At 43.4% G+C, this 19867-nt stretch overlaps 1 protein-coding gene across 5 annotated transcripts in view; it reads right to left on the reverse strand.

Moving 5' to 3' along the window:
- Window positions 1–19867, reverse strand: part of AGL (amylo-alpha-1,6-glucosidase and 4-alpha-glucanotransferase) — an 83806-nt gene that overhangs the window by 45819 nt on the left and 18120 nt on the right. For all 5 annotated transcript variants that reach the window (XM_069737432.1, XM_069737430.1, XM_069737434.1 and 2 more), the window contains one exon: window positions 1321–1531. In XM_069737432.1, the coding sequence (XP_069593533.1) occupies window positions 1321–1531 (211 nt within the window). The remainder of the gene's footprint in view (window positions 1–1320; window positions 1532–19867) is intronic.

A 19867-nucleotide genomic window follows, 5' to 3' on the forward strand; every position in this document is an offset into this window, starting at 1 on the left:
CGATCAGGCCCCTGCTGTGAGATCGCTGGTCGTGTCGGAATGGCCTGGGCCATTTTTTGATCGTTGAGGTCCCGCTGACATCGCTGAATCGGCGTGTGTCCGAGCTCCTATACCGCACCCTCGTACATACCTGATGTCCTGACGGATGTTATTTTCATTTGTTCTCCAATAAAAGACCACAATCTTCACAGCTATATCGGGGTGAGTGCCGCATTTTTTCTTCTCTTCTATTATACTTGGATTACTTTGTGGACGTTTATGCTGAGCACCAGTCCCCTTAGCGATTGTGGCGCCTGAACACATAGCTGTCCGCTAATAGTCCTATCCTATCTACCTGGATTTGCTCTACCCTAGTGCCGTTCTACCTCTTATATTCTGGAAATATAAGTTTGTTAGGCGCGTTCTCGGCAGCAGATCGCCAATGATACCATCATACAATGATATTGTATGTGTACAGGATGATTGTATCAGTGATGCATTCTAGTATTCTGGGGTCCATCTGTCTAGACAGGCCACTAAGGGACAGCTGATCAGCTTCCATGCAGCCAATCAGTGGTCATTTAATGGCAGCCTAAACCCAGCATAAATGCTTTTTTTTTTGCAATCAGGACACTGGGGAAAACATAAACTGGGAAATAAATACACCAAATTTTGTGTCTATTATTACAGATTGAGAAACGTTTTTAAACACAGACCACGGGGCTGAGTCTTTATATTGTGGCCATAAGGCTACTTTCACACTGGCGTTTTTTTTTTAATATGTCGCAATGCGTCGTTTAGGGGAAAAAACGCATCCTGCAAAGTTGTTTGCAGGATGCGTTTTTGCCCCATAGAGTTACATTACCGACGCATTGCAACGTATTGACACACGTCGCAACCGTCTTGCGACGGTTGCGCCGTGTTGTGGCGGACCGCCGGGAGCAAAAAAACGTTAAATGTAACGTTTTTTGCAGCCGACGGGCCGCTTTTTCCGACCGCGCATGCGGGGCCGGAACTCCGCCCCCAGCTCCCCGCACCTCACAATGGGGCAGCGGATGCGCCGGAGAAATGCATCCGCTGCCTCCGTTGTGCGGCACAACAGACGCTAGCGTCGGAATCTTGGCCCGACGCAATGCGACGGGCCGATTCCGACGCTAGTGTGAAAGTAGCCTAAGGTGGTAGTGAGCGGCATGGCGAAATTACAGGAGGTTTACTGCGATTTGCTGCCAGCATATGGGGGAGAAGGGAATGACCGCTGTCAGCTTAAAATCTAAGATAAAGCGATGTAAAACCACTGCACTGCACAACTGCTTATAAATAAACCATGTAGCATTTACTTACGATAGGTTAAAGCGATACTGAAATGATCCAGCAATCTGCAAGTCAACTTTACAAAATTTGTCGGAGTCTTCTTCTCGGCCCGTTGGGTTGTGCCACTGCAGAGGATGGAAGGTCTGACGATCAAAGCTACCACCAAGTGGCGGGTAGTTGGAGTACACAGTGACATCTTTTCCTTGTAAGGTGGGTCCCAACCGGAACTGAAGTTCGAACCCTAAATGAAGAAGCACGGTGAGTCTGGCGACGGTTTATGGGAAAGATAGGAATCAGAAACATTTTTTAGGTGTATTGGTTACCTGCCTGAGGGGACGGGTCCAGTACATATATACTAGGATCATCAAAGGTGTATTCCCATCTAGTACATACATATCCACGATGACCAGCATCTACACAGAGAATGGGGCCGCTATGTTCATCAACGTTACTGGAGCAACGGTCAGAATTCCCAATCTTGTGTAAGTAAAATTCTGACCACCTCTTCACTTAATGATGCAAATTTTAACATCTGAAGACCATATGCCTGCCCTGACCATTCAATTTGTCAGTTTTTGAGCCAGATGTGGGTCTCAATGGTGGGATTGTCATCTACTATACAATTACCCTGCATATGAGCCAAAATTGTAGGGATGTGAACATCCCTTTAATGTTATCATCTTATTTTATCTGCAACCATGGATAAGTACAGGTGCTTGTCACAAAATTAGAATATCATCAAAAAGTTACTTTATTTCAGTTTTTCAATACAAAATGTGAAACTCGTATATTATATAGAGTCATTACAAACAGAGTGATCTATTTCAAGTGTTTATTTCTGTTAATGTTGATGATTATGGCTTACAGCCAATGAAAACCCAAAAGTCATTATCTCAGTAAATTAGAATACTTGATAACACCAGCTTGAAACATTATTTTAAAATCCGAGATGCTGGCCTACTGAAATGTATGTTCAGTAAATGCAATCAATACTTGGTCGGGGCTCCTTTTGCATCAATTACTGCATCAATGCGGCGGGGCATGGAGGCGATCAGTCTGTGGCACTGCTGAGGTGTTATGGAAGCCCAGGTTGCTTTATAGCAGCCTTCAGCTCGTATGCATTGTTGGGTCTGGTGTCTCATCTTCCTCTTGAGAATACTCCATAGATTCTCTATGGGGTTAAGTTCAGGCGAGTTTGCTGGGTAATCATGCACAGCGATACTGTTGTTTATACACCAGGTATTGGTACTTTTGGCAATGTGGACAGGTGCCAAGTCCTGCTGGAAAATGACATTTTCATCTCCAAAAAGCTTGTCTGCAGAGGGATGCATGAAGTGCTCTAAAATTTCCTGGTAGACGGCTGTGCTGATTTTGGTCTTGATAAAACACAGTGGACCTACACCAGCAGATGACATGGCTCCCCAAACCATCACTGATTGTGGAAACTTCACACTAGACCTCAAGCAGCTTGGATTGTGGCCTCTCCACTCTTCCTCCAGACTCTGGTACCTTGATTTCCAAATGAAACGCAAAATTTACTTTCATCTGAAAACAACACCTTGGACAACTGACAACAGTCCAGTTCTTTTTCTCCTTGGCCCGGGTAAGACGCTTCTGGCGTTGTCTATTGGTCAAGAGTGGCTTGACACAAGGAATGCGACACTTGTAACCCATGTCCTGGATACGTCTGTCTGTGGTGGCTTTTGAAGCAACGACTCCAGCAGCAGTCCACTCCTTGTGAATCTCCCCCAAATTTTTTAATGGCCTTTTCATAACAATCCTTTCAAGGCTGTGTTTATCCCGGTTCCTTGTGCATATTTTTCTACCACACTTTTTCCTTCCATTCAACTTCCCATTAATATGCTTGGATACAGCGCTGTGTGAACAGCCGGCTTCTTTAGCAATGATCTTTTGTGGCTTACCCTCCTTGTGGAGTGTGTCAATGACTGCCTTCACAACATCTGTGAAGTCAGCAGTCTTCCCCATGATTGTGGAGCTGCTGAAACAGACTAAGGGACCTTTTCAAATGCTTAGGAAGCCAGTGTGCAGGTGTTTTTTTTGTTGTTAATTACCGTATTCTAATTCACTGAGATAATGACTTTTGGGTTTACATTGGCTGTAAGCCATAATGATCAATATTAACAGAAATAAACACTTGAAGTACATCACTCTGTTTTTAATGACTCTATATAATATATGAGTTTCACTTTTTGTATTGAAGAACTGAAATTAACTAACTTTTTGATGATATTCTGATTTTGTGAAGAGAACCTGCCTTTATCTAACACAAATGAAAATCCGCCTGCATTTCAGCGGCAGCACATCCACGACATCTCTGCGTGCCAAGACATTCGCTTCCACCAGGTTATTATAAAACAAGTGTATGACACTAAAAGGTCACCTCCAGGCCCCATTCCAGCCCGGTTCATGAAATGACCGCTAATATTAGCCTGCCCTGCAAGATTATAAGTCATCGGTGTCTTGTTTCTAAGGACGATGACACCAGGGGAATATTTGTCTTAAATTAACATGGCCTTTCACCAACAAAGAGAGGTCGGCCGTCATGAAGCCAGGGATAAGGTTAGATATGTGCTGTACGGGCCTCATACAGGATGGAGGCTCAGCTCACGACGACAAGAAAAGCATTCTCCGAAATCAAAATTTCTACCTGTCCGTCCTTCTAAAAATATGAAACAAGCAGCATTTCTATAGACTCATGGTGAAAATGTTATAATTTATTACCTGTCAAAATATTCAACATTTTTATCCCCAAACTGAGCCTTCTCGCGTGAAAGGCTTAATTTTGGAGCTGACTTAACTTTTGATTGATATATATTGATGTTCGGTGGACCAAGGCTTCACACAAGCTACGGTATATTTTGCTTATTGCTGCTTTATTTTGTGTTTTTGTCTTTTTATTTATCTATGCCTTGTATACACTGTATGAATTTCACATATCTATATATTTTAGGCTATGTTCACACTACGTTTTAGGACCACGGTTTAACGTATAAGCTGAGAAAAGCTCCAAGCTTGTATGTTACACGCCTAGCACCAGTCAGCTATAAACTTCCATTTTTTTAAATAAAAAGTAAGTTTCACAGTAAAATCTTTAATATGGAAAAGCAGAGTCTACTACACTATTCCATACTTTACATATACCGGCCAGACGGGATCGATCTTTCTAGCTTTTAAATTAATGGACTATGAAATATGATGCAATCCTATAAGCAGCGCCATGTACAGGTCCTTCTCAAAAAATTAGCATATAGTGTTAAAGTTCATTATTTGCCATAATGTAATGATTACAATTAAACTTTCATATATTATAGATTCATTATCCACCAACTGAAATTTGTCAGGTCTTTTATTGTTTTAATACTGATGATTTTGGCATACAACTCCTGATAACCCAAAAAACCTGTCTCAATAAATTAGCATATTTCACCCATCCAATCAAATAAAAGTGTTTTTTAATAACAAACAAAAAAACCATCAAATAATAATGTTCAGTTATGCACTCAATACTTGGTCGGGAATCCTTTGGCAGAAATGACTGCTTCAATGCGGCGTGGCATGGAGGCAATCAGCCTGTGACACTGCTGAGATGTTATGGAGGCCCAGGATGCTTCAATAGCGGCCTTAAGCTCATCCAGAGTGTTGGGTCTTGCGTCTCTCAACTTTCTCTTCACAATATCCCACAGATTCTCTATGGGGTTCAGGTCAGGAGAGTTGGCAGGCCAATTGAGCACAGTAATACCATGGTCAGTAAACCATTTACCAGTGGTTTTGGCACTGTGAGCAGGTGCCAGGTCGTGCTGAAAAATGAAATCTTCATCTCCATAAAGCATTTCAGCCGATGGAAGCATGAAGTGCTCCAAAATCTCCTGATAGCTAGCTGCATTGACCCTGCCCTTGATGAAACACAGTGGACCAACACCAGCAGCTGACATGGCACCCCACACCATCACTGACTGTGGGTACTTGACACTGGACTTCAGGCATTTTGGCATTTCCTTCTCCCCAGTCTTCCTCCAGACTCTGGCACCTTGATTTCCGAATGACATGCAAAATTTGCTTTCATCAGAAAAAAGTACTTGGGACCACTTAGCTTATGGTTCAAAAGTGGCTTTGCCTGGGGAATGCGGCACCTGTAGCCCATTTCCTGCACACGCCTGTGCACGGTGGCTCTGGATGTTTCCACACCAGACTCAGTCCACTGCTTCCTCAGGTTCCCCAAGGTCTGGAATCGGTCCTTCTCCACAATCTTCCTCAGGGTCCGGTCTCCTCTTCTCGTTGTACAGCGTTTTCTGCCACATTGTTTCCTTCCAACAGACTTACCATTGAGGTGCCTTGATACAGCACTCTGGGAACAGCCTATTTGTTGAGAAATTTCTTTCTGGGTCTTACCCTCTTGCTTGAGGGTGTCAATGATGGCCTTCTTGACATCTGTCAGGTCGCTAGTCTTACCCATGATGGGGGTTTTGAGTAATGAACCAGGCAGGGAGTTTATAAAAGCCTCAGGTATCTTTTGCATGTGTTTAGAGTTAATTAGTTGATTCAGAAGATTAGGGTAATAGGTCGTTTAGAGAACCTTTTCTTGATATGCTAATTTATTGAGACAGGTTTTTTGGGTTATCAGGAGTTGTATGCCAAAATCATCAGTATTAAAACAATAAAAGACCTGACAAATTTCAGTTGGTGGATAATGAATCTATAATATATGAAAGTTTAATTGTAATCATTACATTATGGTAAATAATGAACTTTAACACTATATGCTAATTTTTTGAGAAGGACCTGTATACATATTATCTTTGATTCTATAAAATACAGGCGGAAACAATAAAGTATTTTCTTAAATGTACTGACTGCAAATCTCAAACATGACGAATTGTATGGCTAATGCCTCCATATGTTTGGCAAAATTAATTATGAAATCATCTGTGTAAAATAAATAAGCATCTAAAGGATTTTTTTTGCTGCAGAAGACCATTATGTAACGTAAAGGTTTATTAGGGACTCGGTGTGAAGGTACCAGGGGTGACAGGGGGTTGAGTCACTGTGTACACTATGTAAGACCCTAGTGGCACTGTATATGCAGCCCTGTAAATAGAAGCAGTTTCTGGAGTTGGCTATGTATGGGGGCTCTCTAGCACTGTTTTGGGGGCGAATTCTTACAGGTGCTGTGTATGGGAGACCAGATGAGAATTGTATGAGATGGTACCTAGCAGGCTCTAGTATGCGGCCACTTGCTAGATACATTTACAGGGTGCCTGTTATGCACTGGTTACAGGCTCAGCTTGCAGGTAGTTTTCATGAGGACACTACTGTTAGCATCTCAATGCACGTGGCATTTAATAAATATTCCTGAATCTCAAAAGGTAGATGTCGACCTTATAGCTGTCATGGTGGTATTATACAGTCCAGTCTCTATCTGGCGGTATTATTCAGCCCAGTCACTGTCTGGAGGTATTATTCAGTCCGTCACTGTCTGGCGGTATTATTCAGTCCAGTCACTGTCTGGCGGAATTATCAGGCCAGTCACTGTTAGGGCTGGCGGAACGCACCAAATAATTATAAGGATGGTATCAGGTGCGTTTGCAGCCCAGGGTCCATCGTGCAGAGATGACACCTGCTGCTCGGTAATTGCGGATAGTATATGGCGGTATAATGTGAACACACACGGGTTAGCTTCACCCGGTAGGTAAGGAAGCGAACCATGTTGCTTCACAGGGCCGCAATACCGCAGAGAGGACGCTAGTATTGGGTCACAGGACTCTGCCCCAAGGACACGGGATTAGAGTCCCTCTAGACCACTAGCGCTCGGCACCACAACTGCGGTACCAGGGAAAAACCTAAATAATGATTTACCGCACTGAGTGCGTACAGCGCCGCTCTGGCGGACGCCACTAACCACCCTAACTAGGGCCAGGAAAGTGAACTAGTTGCGCAAGGCGCCGCACTGGCGGTCGCTGTTAATTGACACTGTGTACTCATGCCTAGTGCTGGATGGCACAGTCTGGCACTAGGTAACTCAATCACCGAAGTACATTCAACAAGACTAGGGATGGGTATGATTAAGGAGCTTTCACCAGATTCAGTCACACATCTACACACACACGATTTCTGATTTATACTAGCACATGGCTGAGCGGCCATGCAAACCTTTTATATCTGTAGCCTTCCAGGACCTTCCTAATGCTCCAATCGGAGCTGCTACAGGACCTGAGCATGTGACCCCCGACCACCAATGAGAGGTCGTCCCGTGGGCATGCTCAGTAGAAGAAAAGCAGGACTTAGTCCCTGGAACGTCTGCTCGACGCTGATCAATGCTGGTTACAAAGGTTGAGCCTAGAAAGGCAGCTGTAACCAAACGCACAGTTTCTGCTTGAGCCAGAAGCTGGGACCGACGTCTCTGCTGAGCAGGCTCCACTGCGGCTGAAAGAGAATGGGAGACAGCAGCAGACACGGTTCGAAATTTCCCCTGTGCAGCGGAGTGAACTCAACACCTAACAGTCACTGTTGGGTGGTGTTATTCAGTCCAGTCTCTGTCTGTGGGTATTATTCAGCCTAGTCACTGTCTGGCGGTATTATTCAGTCCAGTCACTGTCTGGCGGTATTGTCCAGTCACTGTCTGGCGGTATTATTCAATCTGTCACTGTCTGGCGGTATTATTCAGCCCAGTCACTGTCTGGCAGTATTATTAAGTCCAGTTGCTGTCTGGCAGTATTATTCAGTCCAGTCACTGTCTGGCAGTATTATTCAGTCCGGTAACTATTTGGCAGTATTATTCAGTCCAGTCATTCTCTGGCAGTATTATTCATTCCAGTCACTGTCTGGCAGTATTATTAAGTCCGGTAACTGGCAGTATTATTCAGTCCAGTCACTGTTTGGCGGTATTATCCAGTCATAATATGCTGCTATTTTTCAGTCCTTGTATAGCAGTATTATTCAGTCACTATGCGTAGTTATTGAACAGCAATTTGATTTCGCACCGTTGTATTATTTGAACACTGTATGATTGTATTATTTTGAAAAACTGAAAGCGCATTTTATGATTATCTTTAAATCTAAGGGTCTCTAAAAATAAAATAATTATTTGTGGGAGGTATCTAATAAGGCCTACATCTAGAACATAAGACAACCCCTGTATATTACTTGTAGTGAGGCAGAAGAATATGTTGGCTCCATAGGCTATATAGTAATCTATAGGATAAAAGATAATGGACTGAAAGCTGAAAATCCCTCAACAATTCTGAGAAGGGAGCTCTGAAACTCAAGAACCGGGCTCTGTAGAGCTTCATCTTGAAATTAGGGTACTCTCATATGACGTTTTGGCATCCATTCGTTGGTCCGTTATGTCTAAACCCAAGGTGCCAAAACCCATTCCCTATCAGTACTTTGAAGAGTGCGAGGAACTAGGAGAACCAAGAAGAAACCCACACAAACAAGGGAAGAACATACAAACTCCTTGCAGATGGTGTCCTTGGTGGGATTTGAACCCAGGAACACAGCGCTGCAAGGCTGCAGTGCTAACCACTGAACCACAATGCTGCTCTAACGCTACTTCATTCATCATATTTGTCAGAAATAGCTGAGTGCTGCCCTGGGCTTTCTATCCATTTCTTATAAATAATGAATGGAGCTGAGGTTGAACAAAAGCACCTCTACTGCATTCAACATGGAGCTCTGCAGAGCCTGGTTCTAGACTTGCAAAGCCATCTTCTCGGGATTGATTGGGACCTCCAAAACTTTGTACGGTATCCCCTAGCATTTGGTCCAACTTTAGTTGGCCATACACATTAGACAAATGTTGGTTGAACCAAGCCAATAGACAAGAGCCCTCCATGCAAGTAACATAGCTGTGGTTCAAACAATGGCTTGGCCGATCTCACCTGGATCTCTCGCAAACACAAAAGCGCTCATTCTGCCTAGACCACTCTGGTGGCGGCTTATCACAGAGAGAACACAGGGATCAGAAGTCCGAATTCAGACACACCTGATCCTTCATTCCCTCAGGAGCCCCATACGCATTTAGTCTATTTTCTGAAGTTGTTCTATCGGCAGGTTTAATGTATATGGGGTGTGACTAGTGATGAGCGAGTGTACTCGTTGCTCGGGTTTTCCTGAGCACGCTTGGGTGACCTCCGAGTATTTATGACTGCTCGGAGATTTAGTTTTCATCGCCTCAGCTGAATGATTTACAGTTACTAGCCAGGCTGAGTACATGTGGGGGTTGCCTGGTTGCTAGGGCATCCCCACATGTAATCAAGCAGGCTAGTAGCTGTAAATCATTCAGCTGCCATGACGAAAACTAAATCTCCGAGCAGTCATAAATACTTGGAGGTCACACGAGCGTGCTCGGGAAAACCCGAGCAAAGAGTATACTCACTCATCACTAGATGTGACCGTTCATTGTGAATGTTCATATCAGTACACTATCAGCGGTGGCTGAATCATCATCTAGTGCAGCAGGAGAACTGGAAAAGGTCGAAATTACTGTTATTGTGAACAGTTAGTCGTAGCAGATCGTTTGAAACTTTCTTTCGTCGTCTAGTGTCCCGCTGTGGCGGCATGATCGCATGGTGTAACAAAGGTGTGCACGATATAGTATACGATGTGCGCATAGTAACCAACGGCTTCCACATCGCACATACGTCATGAAATTATCGCTCCAGCGTCGTACATTGGAAAGTGTGACAGCAGTCTACGACGCTGGAGCGATATTGTTACGATGCTGGAGCGTCACGAATCGTGCCGTCGTAGCGATCAAAATGCCACTGTGTGACGGTACCCTTAGGCAAGTTAAAGATGAAGTAATCTCTAAAAGGGCTAAAGTTAAAGATGACACATTTCCTTTGTATTTTAGGCAAATTATATATATATACATATACAATCATGGCCAAAAGTATTAACACCTCTACAAATCAGATAATACTCAGTATCTTCCTGAAAATGATTGCAAACACAAATTATTTGGTATTATTATCTTCATTTAATTTGTCTCAAATGAAAAAACACAAAAGAGAATGAAGCAAAAAGCAAAACATTGATCATTTCACACAAAACTCCAAAAATGGGCCAGACAAAAGTATTGGCACCCTCAGCCTAATACTTGGTTGCACAACCTTTAGCCAAAATAACTGCGACCAACAGCTTCCGGTAACCATCAATGAGTTTCTCACAATGCTCTGCTGGAATTTTAGACCATTCTTCTTTGGCAAACTGCTCCAGGTCCCTGATATTTGAAGGGTGCCTTCTCCATTTTTAGATCTCTCCACAGGTGTTCTATGGGATTCAGGTCTGGACTCATTGCTGGCCACCTTGGAAGTCTCCAGTGCTTTCTCTCAAACCATTTTCTAGTGCTTTTTGAAGTGTGTTTTGGGTCATTATCCTGCTGGAATACATATGACCTCTGAGGGAGACCCAGCTTTCTCACACTGGGCCCTACATTATGCTGCAAAATTTGTTGGTAGTCTTCAGACTTCATAATGCCATGCACACGGTCAAGCAGTCTAGTGCCAGAGGCAGCAAAGCAACCCCAAAACATAAGGGAACCTCCGCCATGTTTGACTGTAGGGATTGTTCTTTTCTTTGAATGCCTCTTTTTTTCTCCTGTAAACTCTATGTTGATGCCTTTGCCCAAAAAGCTCTACTTTTGTCTCATCTGACCAGAGAACATTCTTCCAAAACGTTTTAGGCTTTTTCAGGTAAGTTTTGGCAAACTCCAGCCTGGCTTTTTTATGTCTCGGGGTAAGAAGTGGGGTCTTCCTGGGTCTCCTTCCATACAGTCCCTTTTCATTCAGATGCCGACGGATAGTACGGGTTGACACTGTTGTACCCTCGGACTGCAGGGCAGCTTGAACTTGTTTGGATGTTAGTCGAGGTTCTTTATCCAACATCTGCATAATCTTGCGTTGAAATCTCTTGTCAATTTTTATTTTCCGTCCACATCTAGGGAGGTTAGCCACAGTGCCATGGGCTTTAAACTTCTTGATGACACTGCGCACGGTAGACACAGGAACATTCAGGTCTTTGGAGATCTACTTGTAGCCTTGAGATTGCTCATGCTTCCTCACAATTTGGTTTCTCAAGTCCTCAGAGTTATTTGGTCTTCTTTCTTTTCTCCATGCTCAATGTGGTACACACAAGGACACAGGACAGAGGTTGAGTCAACTTTAATCCATGTCAACTGGCTGCAAGTGTGATTTAGTTATTGCCAACACCTGTTAGGTGCCACAGGTAAGTTACAAGTGCTGTTAATTACACAAATTAGAGAAGCATCACATGATTTTTCGAATGGTGCCAATACTTTTGTCCACCCCCTTTTTTTATGTTTGGTGTGGAATTATATCCAATTTGGCTTTAGGACAATTCTTTTTGTGTCTTTTCATTTAAGACAAATTAAATGAAGATAGTAATACCAAAGAATTTGTGTTTGCAATCATTTTCAGGAAGAAACGGAGTATTATCTGACAGAATTGCAAGGGTGTCAATACTTTTGGCCATGACTGTATATATACACAGCACAGAGCAAAAGTTTAGACACACCTTCTTATTTAAAGATTTATCTGTATTTTCATGACTATGAAAATTGTACATTCACACTGAAGGCATCAAAACTATAAATTAACACATGTGGAATTATATACTTAACAAAAAAGTGTGAAACAACTGAAATTATGTGTTATATTCTAGGTTCTTCAAAGTATCCACCTTTTGCTTTGATGACTGCTTTGCACACTCTTGGCATTCTCTTGATGAGCTTCAAGAGGTAATCTGTTATGAAAGGTAATTCAGTACCACAATGGACATAGAGGTCAGCGCACATACAGTGACCTGGCAATAACCCAAAAAACAAGAACGAGCTCTGAGACGTGGGAACTCTGTTGACCGCAATCCCTAATCCTCTCCAACCACACTAGAGGCAGCCGTGGATTGCGCCTAACGCTCCCTATGCAACTCGGCACGGCCTGAGAAACTAGCTAGCCTGAAGATAGAAAATAAGCCTACCTTGCCTCAGAGAAATACCCCAAAGGAAAAGGCAGCCCCCACATATAATGACTGTGAGTTAAGATGAAAAGACAAACGTAGAGATGAAATAGATTTAGCAAAGTGAGGCCCAACTTTCTGAACAGAGCGAGGATAGGAAAGGCAACTTTGCGGTCAACACAAAACCCTACAAAAACCACGCAAAGGGGGCAAAAAGACCCTCCGTACCGAACTAACGGTACGGAGGTACACCCTCTGCGTCCCAGAGCTTCCAGCAAGCAGGAAAAAACAAATAGACAAGCTGGACAGAAAAAACAGCAATCAAAAATAGCAAAAGAGGAACTTAGCTATGCAGAGCAGCAGGCCACAGGAAAGATCCAGGAGGAAACAGGTCCAATACTGGAACATTGACTGGAGGCCAGGATCAAAGCACTAGGTGGAGTTAAATAGAGCAGCACCTAACGACTTCACCACATCACCTGAGGAAGGCAACTCAGAAGCCGCAGTACCACTTTCCTCCACCAACGGAAGCTCACAGAGAGAATCAGCCGAAGTACCACTTGTGACCACAGGAGGGAGCTCTGCCACAGAATTCACAACAGTAATCACCGGGAATGGTTTTCACTTCACAGGTGTGCCCTGTCAGGTTTAATAAGTGGGATTTCTTGCCTTATAAATGGGATTGGGACCATTAGTTGTGTTGTGCAGAAGTCTTGTGAATACACAGCTGATAGTCCTACTGAATAGACTGTTAGAATTTGTATTTTGGCAAGAAAAAAGCAGCTAAGAAAAACGAGTGGCCATTATTACTTTAAGAAATAAAGGTCAGTAAGTCCTAAAACTTGGGAAAACTTTGAAAGTGTCACCAAGTGCAGTTGCAAAAACCATGAAGCGCTACAAAGAAACTGGCTCACATGAGGACTGCTGTTGTGAATTCTGCTCTTGGGCTCCCTCCGGTGGTTGTTGATGGTAATGCAGTTACTCCTGAGCAGCAGTCTTGGACAGGTGTTTCTGCTAATTGCAATTCTGACTGTGCAGGACTCATTAGTCCTTGCCAGTAGTAAATGTTCCTTTGGAAGTGTTGGTCCTCTGCCTTGCCTCTCCTGCTTGCTGCCAATTCAGCAAAGATAAGTGTTTGCTTCATTTTTTAGACACACTGCTGTGTGTTTATTTTCTGTGCTTATCTTGTTTCTATTTTGTTCCTGCTAGACTGTGCCTGATGTTTTTCTCAGTCTAGTTGGACTCGCTGGAGTCGCAGATATACTCTCCACATCTTTAGTTAGGTGGTGGAGTTTTTGTATTTTTCTGCTGTGGATATTTTGTAGTGTTTTATGCTGACCGCATAGTATCCTGTACTATCCTTTCCTATCTAGGTAGAAGTGGCCTCCTTTGCTTATCCCTGTTTTCTGTCTGCGTGTGTCTTTTCCTCTCCTACTCACAGTCATTATTTGTGGGGGCTACCTATCCTTTGGGGGTCTACTCTGAGGCAAGAGAGTTTTCCTATTTCCATCTTTAGGGATATTTAGTCCTTAGGCTGTGTCGAGGTGTCTAGGTCTGGTTAGGCACACCACACGGCTACTTCTAGTTGCGGTGATAGGATCAGGGTTTGCGGTCAATAAAGTTACCACTGCTCCAGCGAAGGTCATTTCATGCTGCTCCAAGGCCACCTGATCATAACAGACTGCCCCAGGAAAGGAAGACCAAGAGTCACCTCTGCTTCTGAGGGTAAGTTTATCCGAGTCACCAGCCTCAGAAATCGCAGGTTAACAGCAGCTCAGATTAGAGACCAGGTCAATGCCACACAGAGTTCTAGAAGCAGACACATCTCTACAACAACTGTTAAAGGGAACCTGTCACCTGAATTTGGCGGGATCGGTTTTCGGTCATATGGGCAAGATTGCCTTGCGCAGGCGTGTACTATGGAGGACAGAGAATGAAGTTCAATCCAATATTGCGGCCAGCATGCAGCCAGCGGGTAAGGAAAGGGTGAATCAAACACCCGAAAACTCCGCCCATATGACCGAAAACCGGTCCCGCCAAATTCAGGTGACAGGTTCCCTTTAAGAGGAGACTTTGTGCAGCAGGCCTTCATGGTAAAATAGCTGCTAGGAAACCACTGCTAAGGACAGGCAACAAGCAGAAGAGACTTGTTTGGGCTAAAGAACACAAGGAATTGACATTAGACCAGTGGAAATCTGTGCTTTGGTCTGATGAGTCCAAATTTGTGATCTTTGGTTCCAACCACCATGTCTTTGTGCGATGCAGAAAAGGTGAATGGATGGACTCTACATGCCTGGATCCCACTGTGAAGCAAGGAGGAGGATGTATGATAGTGTGGGGGTGCCTGGTGACACTGTTGGGGATTTATTCAAAATTGAAGGCATACTGAATCAACATGGCTACCACAGCATCTTGCAGCGGCATGCTATTCCATCCGGTTTGCGTTTAGTTGAACCATCATTTATTTTTCAACAGGACAATGACTCCAAACACCCCTCCAGGCTATGTAAGGGCTATTTGACCAAGGAGAGTGATGGGGTGATACGCCAGATGACCTGGCCTCCACAGTCACTAGACTTGAACCCAATCGAGATGGTTTGGGGTGAGCTGGAGCGCAGAGTGAAGGCAAAAGGGCCAACAAGTGCTAAGCATTTCTGGGAACTTTCATTATCCATTTGTAGGAGTCATCCTCTTTTCAACTTCAACTTTTTTAGAGATGGTGTTGAATTTGTTGAAATTTCATTGAATCCATTCTTCCCTCGACCCGTGAAATGTTACCTGTGCCACTGGCTGCAACACAACCCCAAAGCATGATTGATCCATCCCCGTTTAATGGTTGGCGAGATGTTCTTTTCCTGAAAAGACAGGACTTGTTTCCAAAATGCATCAGGCTTGTTTAGATGTTCTTTTGCATATTTCTGAAGCTTTGTTTTATGGTAAGGGCGCCAAAGACATTTCCTTCTGATGATTCTCCCATGAAAGTCATATTTGTGCTGGTGTCTCTCTCTGAACAGTAAAACAATGTACCACAAGTCCAGAGTCTTCTAAATCTTTCTGAAGGTCTTTTGCAATCATGCGGGGGTTCTGATTTCCCTCTCTAGCAATCCTATGAGCAGTTCTCACTGATATTTTGCTTGATCTTCTAGACCTTATCTTGAGCTCCACTGTTCCTGTTAACTGCCATTTCTTAATTACAGTTTGAACTGAGGAAAGGGCGACTTGAAAACTCTTTACTATCTTCTTATAGCCTTCTCCTGCTTTGTGGCCTCCACCATTTTCATTTAGTGCTAGGCAGCTGCTTAGAAGAAGCCATGGCTGCAGTTTTTCAGCACAAGGTTAGAGGAGGCTGGGTGTTTATAAAGCTGGGAAATTTGCATCACCTGGACTTTCCTAATAGTGATAGTGAACAAGCCATAACCCTAAGAGGCTAATTAAGGTCTGAAACCTTGGTCAAAGCTATTTGAGCACACAAATCTCCAAGAATGCATAAACGTTTGCATTGGCCCATTTTGTTTTTTTGTAATTTCTAAAATGTAAAAAAATTCAATGTTTAAAATACAAACAAATTGTGTCATCGTTATTGTTAGTCCTTTTAGGCTGGTTTCACATTTGCGTTTAAAAACGCAGCGTTTTAAACGCAAACGCATTTGGTATAAAAACGCATGTAAACGCGCTTAAACGCTGCGTTTTTTACACACATGCATTTTTGCATGTTTTAATACAAACGCGGCGTTTTGACGCGTTTACATGCGTTTTTACCTGCGTTTGCGTTTTTGAAACGCATTATGAGAAGTGTGTGACAGCTGCCAATCATCAAAATCAACAAGAAAACCCACTATAAACAGAAATAGCTAGGGTTAGGATCCCTAGTAACCCTAGGGATCCTAACCCTATCCATAACCCTAACCCTAAGGGATCCTAACCCTAAGGGATCCTAACCCTAAGGGATCCTAACCCTAAGGGATCCTAACCCTAACCCTAGGGATCCTAACCCTAACCCTAAGGGATCCTACCCTAACCCTTAGGGTTAGGGTTGGGGGTTGGCTTATCAGTGTGTATTCTTGTGTTTTTCTATTAAAACGCATGCAAACGCATGTGCTTAAAACCGCATGCGTTTACATAGACAGCAATACGTTTTTTTGCCGCAAAAAACGCTGCTAGAAATTACTACATGTTGCATTTCTGCAACAAAACGCATGCATAGAAATGACGCATGCGTCGTCAAAACGCGGCAAAACGCATGCAATAAAACGCATGCATTTTTAATGTTAAGTATAGGGAAAAAAAACGCATGCTTTTTTGCGCTAAAACGCAGCAGCAAAAAACGCAAATGTGAAACCAGCCTTAGCGATAATTTCATCTTCAACTTGCTTAACTGTTCACAATAACAGTAATTTTGACCAGGGGTGCCCAAACTTTTTCATGCCACTGTAATGTGTGAAGTTCAACGTGTGACTTGCCCATATTATGGCAGTAACACCAAGACAGCTAAGGCTACTTTCACACTAGCGTTAACTGCAATCCGTCGTTTTGCAGAAAAAACGCATCCTGCAAAAGTGCTTGCAGGATGCGTTTTTTCCCCATAGACTTGTATTGACGACACATTGCGACGGATTGCCACACGTCGCATCCGTCGTGCGACGGATGCGCCGTGCTTTGGTGGACCGTCGGGAGCAAAAAACGCTACATGTAACGTTTTTTGCTCCTGACGGACCGCTTTTTCCGACCGCGCATGCGCGGCCGGAACTCCGCCCCCACCTCACAATGGAGCAGCGGATGCGCCGGAGAAATGCATCCGCTGCCTCCGTTGTGCAGTGCGTTAAACGCTAGCGTCGGAATCTCTGCCTGACGCATTGCGACGGGGAGATTCCGACGCTAGTGTGAAAGTAGCCCACCACCACAAATTCCAAAGTATATTTTAAATCAATATAATGTAATTATCTCAAATATATAAAATTATTTATTATTAACTATTGCAAATAATATATGTCATTCACCTGTGAATGGTTTTATGTTTTTGTACAAATAACTGATATCCATGGATAATTAATCTGCTGTAACTTTAATGGGTCGTGGTCGACTGATTGAAAGCCAATCTGGCATTAAAAAAGCAAATGAAAGAGGAATAGTACGGAACCATAATTATTAAGGCGCCGCATACACATTAGACTAATATCACACACTAATGTCGACAGGTTTGGCCGAGAGTCCAATATGTATGGGGGGAGATAAGAATGTGGCATGTCCAATCCTTTTGCTCTCAGAGAAAATCCACCGCCAGAGGAGTCTGTCAGCGACTCCCTCATAGAGAATACAGAAACGCTCCTGCATACTGGGTACATGAGGGAGACGGCTGGTGCCCGAAAAATCGGGAGAACCATTGGTCAACCCACAGCTATCTAACATCTATGGGGGGCATTAGTGGTTGTACTAGACAAGGGTACAGTAGGATGACTGTACCACGGAAACCTTCAAAAAGAACCTGAAGACTCACCTCTTCCTACAAGCCTACAGTGATCCTCAGTCTACTGAACCACCGAACAACCAGCTCTACCCTCTCCTAGTGTATCCTCACCCATCCCTGTGGACTGTGAGCCCTCGCAGGCAGGGTCCTCTCTTCCTCTGTACTTGTGTGCGCCTTGTTTTGCTCATGTTTATCGTACTTGTCTATAATTGCCCCTTCCACATGTAAAGCGCCATGGAATAAATGGCGCTATAAAAATATATAATAATAATAATGACTAAGCCATTTGTCCTTCACTTAGGATTTCAGGTTTGTGGCCAGCTGGTCTCGGCTTGGTAAACAGGTTACTTTACCTACACCTTCAAGATCTGGTCCAGGTGGATTACAAGCCAATTAGCATATTAGTGATTGCAAAGAGTCAGCAAAGACAGGGTGGGGTAATAGAAACAAAGGAGCAGATGGGGGCTGGGATCAGACCAAGATCCTGGTGTCACACCATCATCCACATTGTCTAAGGGTATGTGCACACGTCAGGATTTCTTGCAGAAATTTTCCTGACAAAAAACGGACATTTCTGCCAGAAATCCGCATGCGTTTTTTTTCCGTTTTTTTTACGCGTTTTTTGTGCGTTTTTTCCCAAATGCATAGAATTGCGGGAAAACGCAGAATATCAGCAAAAATAATGAACATGCTCATTTTTTTACTGTGATGCGTTTTTTTCGCAGAAAAAAATGCATCCATGTGCACAAAACATGCAGAATGCATTCTAAATGATAGAATGCATAATGTATGCGTTTTTAGTGAGTTTTATAGCATTTTTAGCGTAAAAAAACGCGAAAAAACATCAACGTGTGCACATGGCCTTAAGGTACCTTCACACATAACGATTTCGTTAACGATATCGTTGCAACGTCACGCTTTTTGTGATGTAGCAATGATCCCGCTAACGATCTTGTTATGTGTGACAGCGACCAACGATCAGGCCCCTGCTGGGAGATCGTTGGTCGTGGGGAATGATCAGGACCTTTTTTTGGTCGCTGATCACCCGCTGTCATCGCTGGATCGGCATGTGTGACGCCGATCTAGCGATGTGTTCACTTGTAACCAGGGTAAATATCGGGTTACTAAGTGCAGGGCCGCGCTTAGTAACCCGATATTTACCCTGGTTACCATTGTAAAAGTTAAAAAAAAAAAAAAATACTACATACTTACCTTCCGATGTCTGTCACGTCCCCCGGCGTCAGCTTCCCTGCACCGCTGTGCTCTGCTTTACGGCCGGCGCTGACACAGTCAGTGCAGGGAAGCTGACGGCGGGGGATGTGACAGACATCAGAATGTGAGTATGTAGTGTTTTTTTTTTTTTCTTACTTTTACAATGGTAACCAGGGTAAATATCGGGTTACTAAGCGCGGCCCTGCACTTAGTAACCCGATGTTTACCCTGGTTACCCGGGGACTTCGGCATCGTTGAAGACAGTTTCAACGATGCCGAAGTCTTTCCCCTGATCGTTGGTCGCTGGAGAGAGCTGTCTGTGTGACAGCTCCCCAGCGACCACACAACGACTTACCAACGATCACGGCCAGGTCGTATCGCTGGTCGTGATCGTTGGTAAGTCGTTTAGTGTAACGGTACCTTAACTCCTATACTGGATGGATGGATGGATATGGGATAGGAATAGATAGATAGATAGATAGATAGATAGATAGATAGACATATAGATATGGGATAGGAATAGATAGATAGATAAATAGATAGATAGATAGATAGATTGATTGATGACAGATAGATATATAGATATGGGATAGGTACAGATAGATAGATATGAGATAGATAAATATATAGATATGGGATAGGAATAGATAGATAGATGGATAGATAGATAGATAGATAGATAGATAGATAGATAGATAGATAGATAGATAGATAGATAGATAGATAGATAGATAGATAGATAGATAGATAATCTGCATGGGTTTATTTATTATGTCAAAGGTTGGAGTCTGAAACTTTGTTATTTATCCTCCCCTGAATCTTCTACAAACATGAAGGAACAGTTGTCTGCAGTTTTATATTTTGCAATTGCTTTCCGAGTGTTGTAACAGGAGTGCGGTATTACTT

The sequence above is a fragment of the Ranitomeya imitator genome, chromosome 8 (assembly GCF_032444005.1).
Source record: "Ranitomeya imitator isolate aRanImi1 chromosome 8, aRanImi1.pri, whole genome shotgun sequence".
Classification (NCBI taxonomy): Eukaryota; Metazoa; Chordata; class Amphibia; order Anura; family Dendrobatidae; genus Ranitomeya; species Ranitomeya imitator.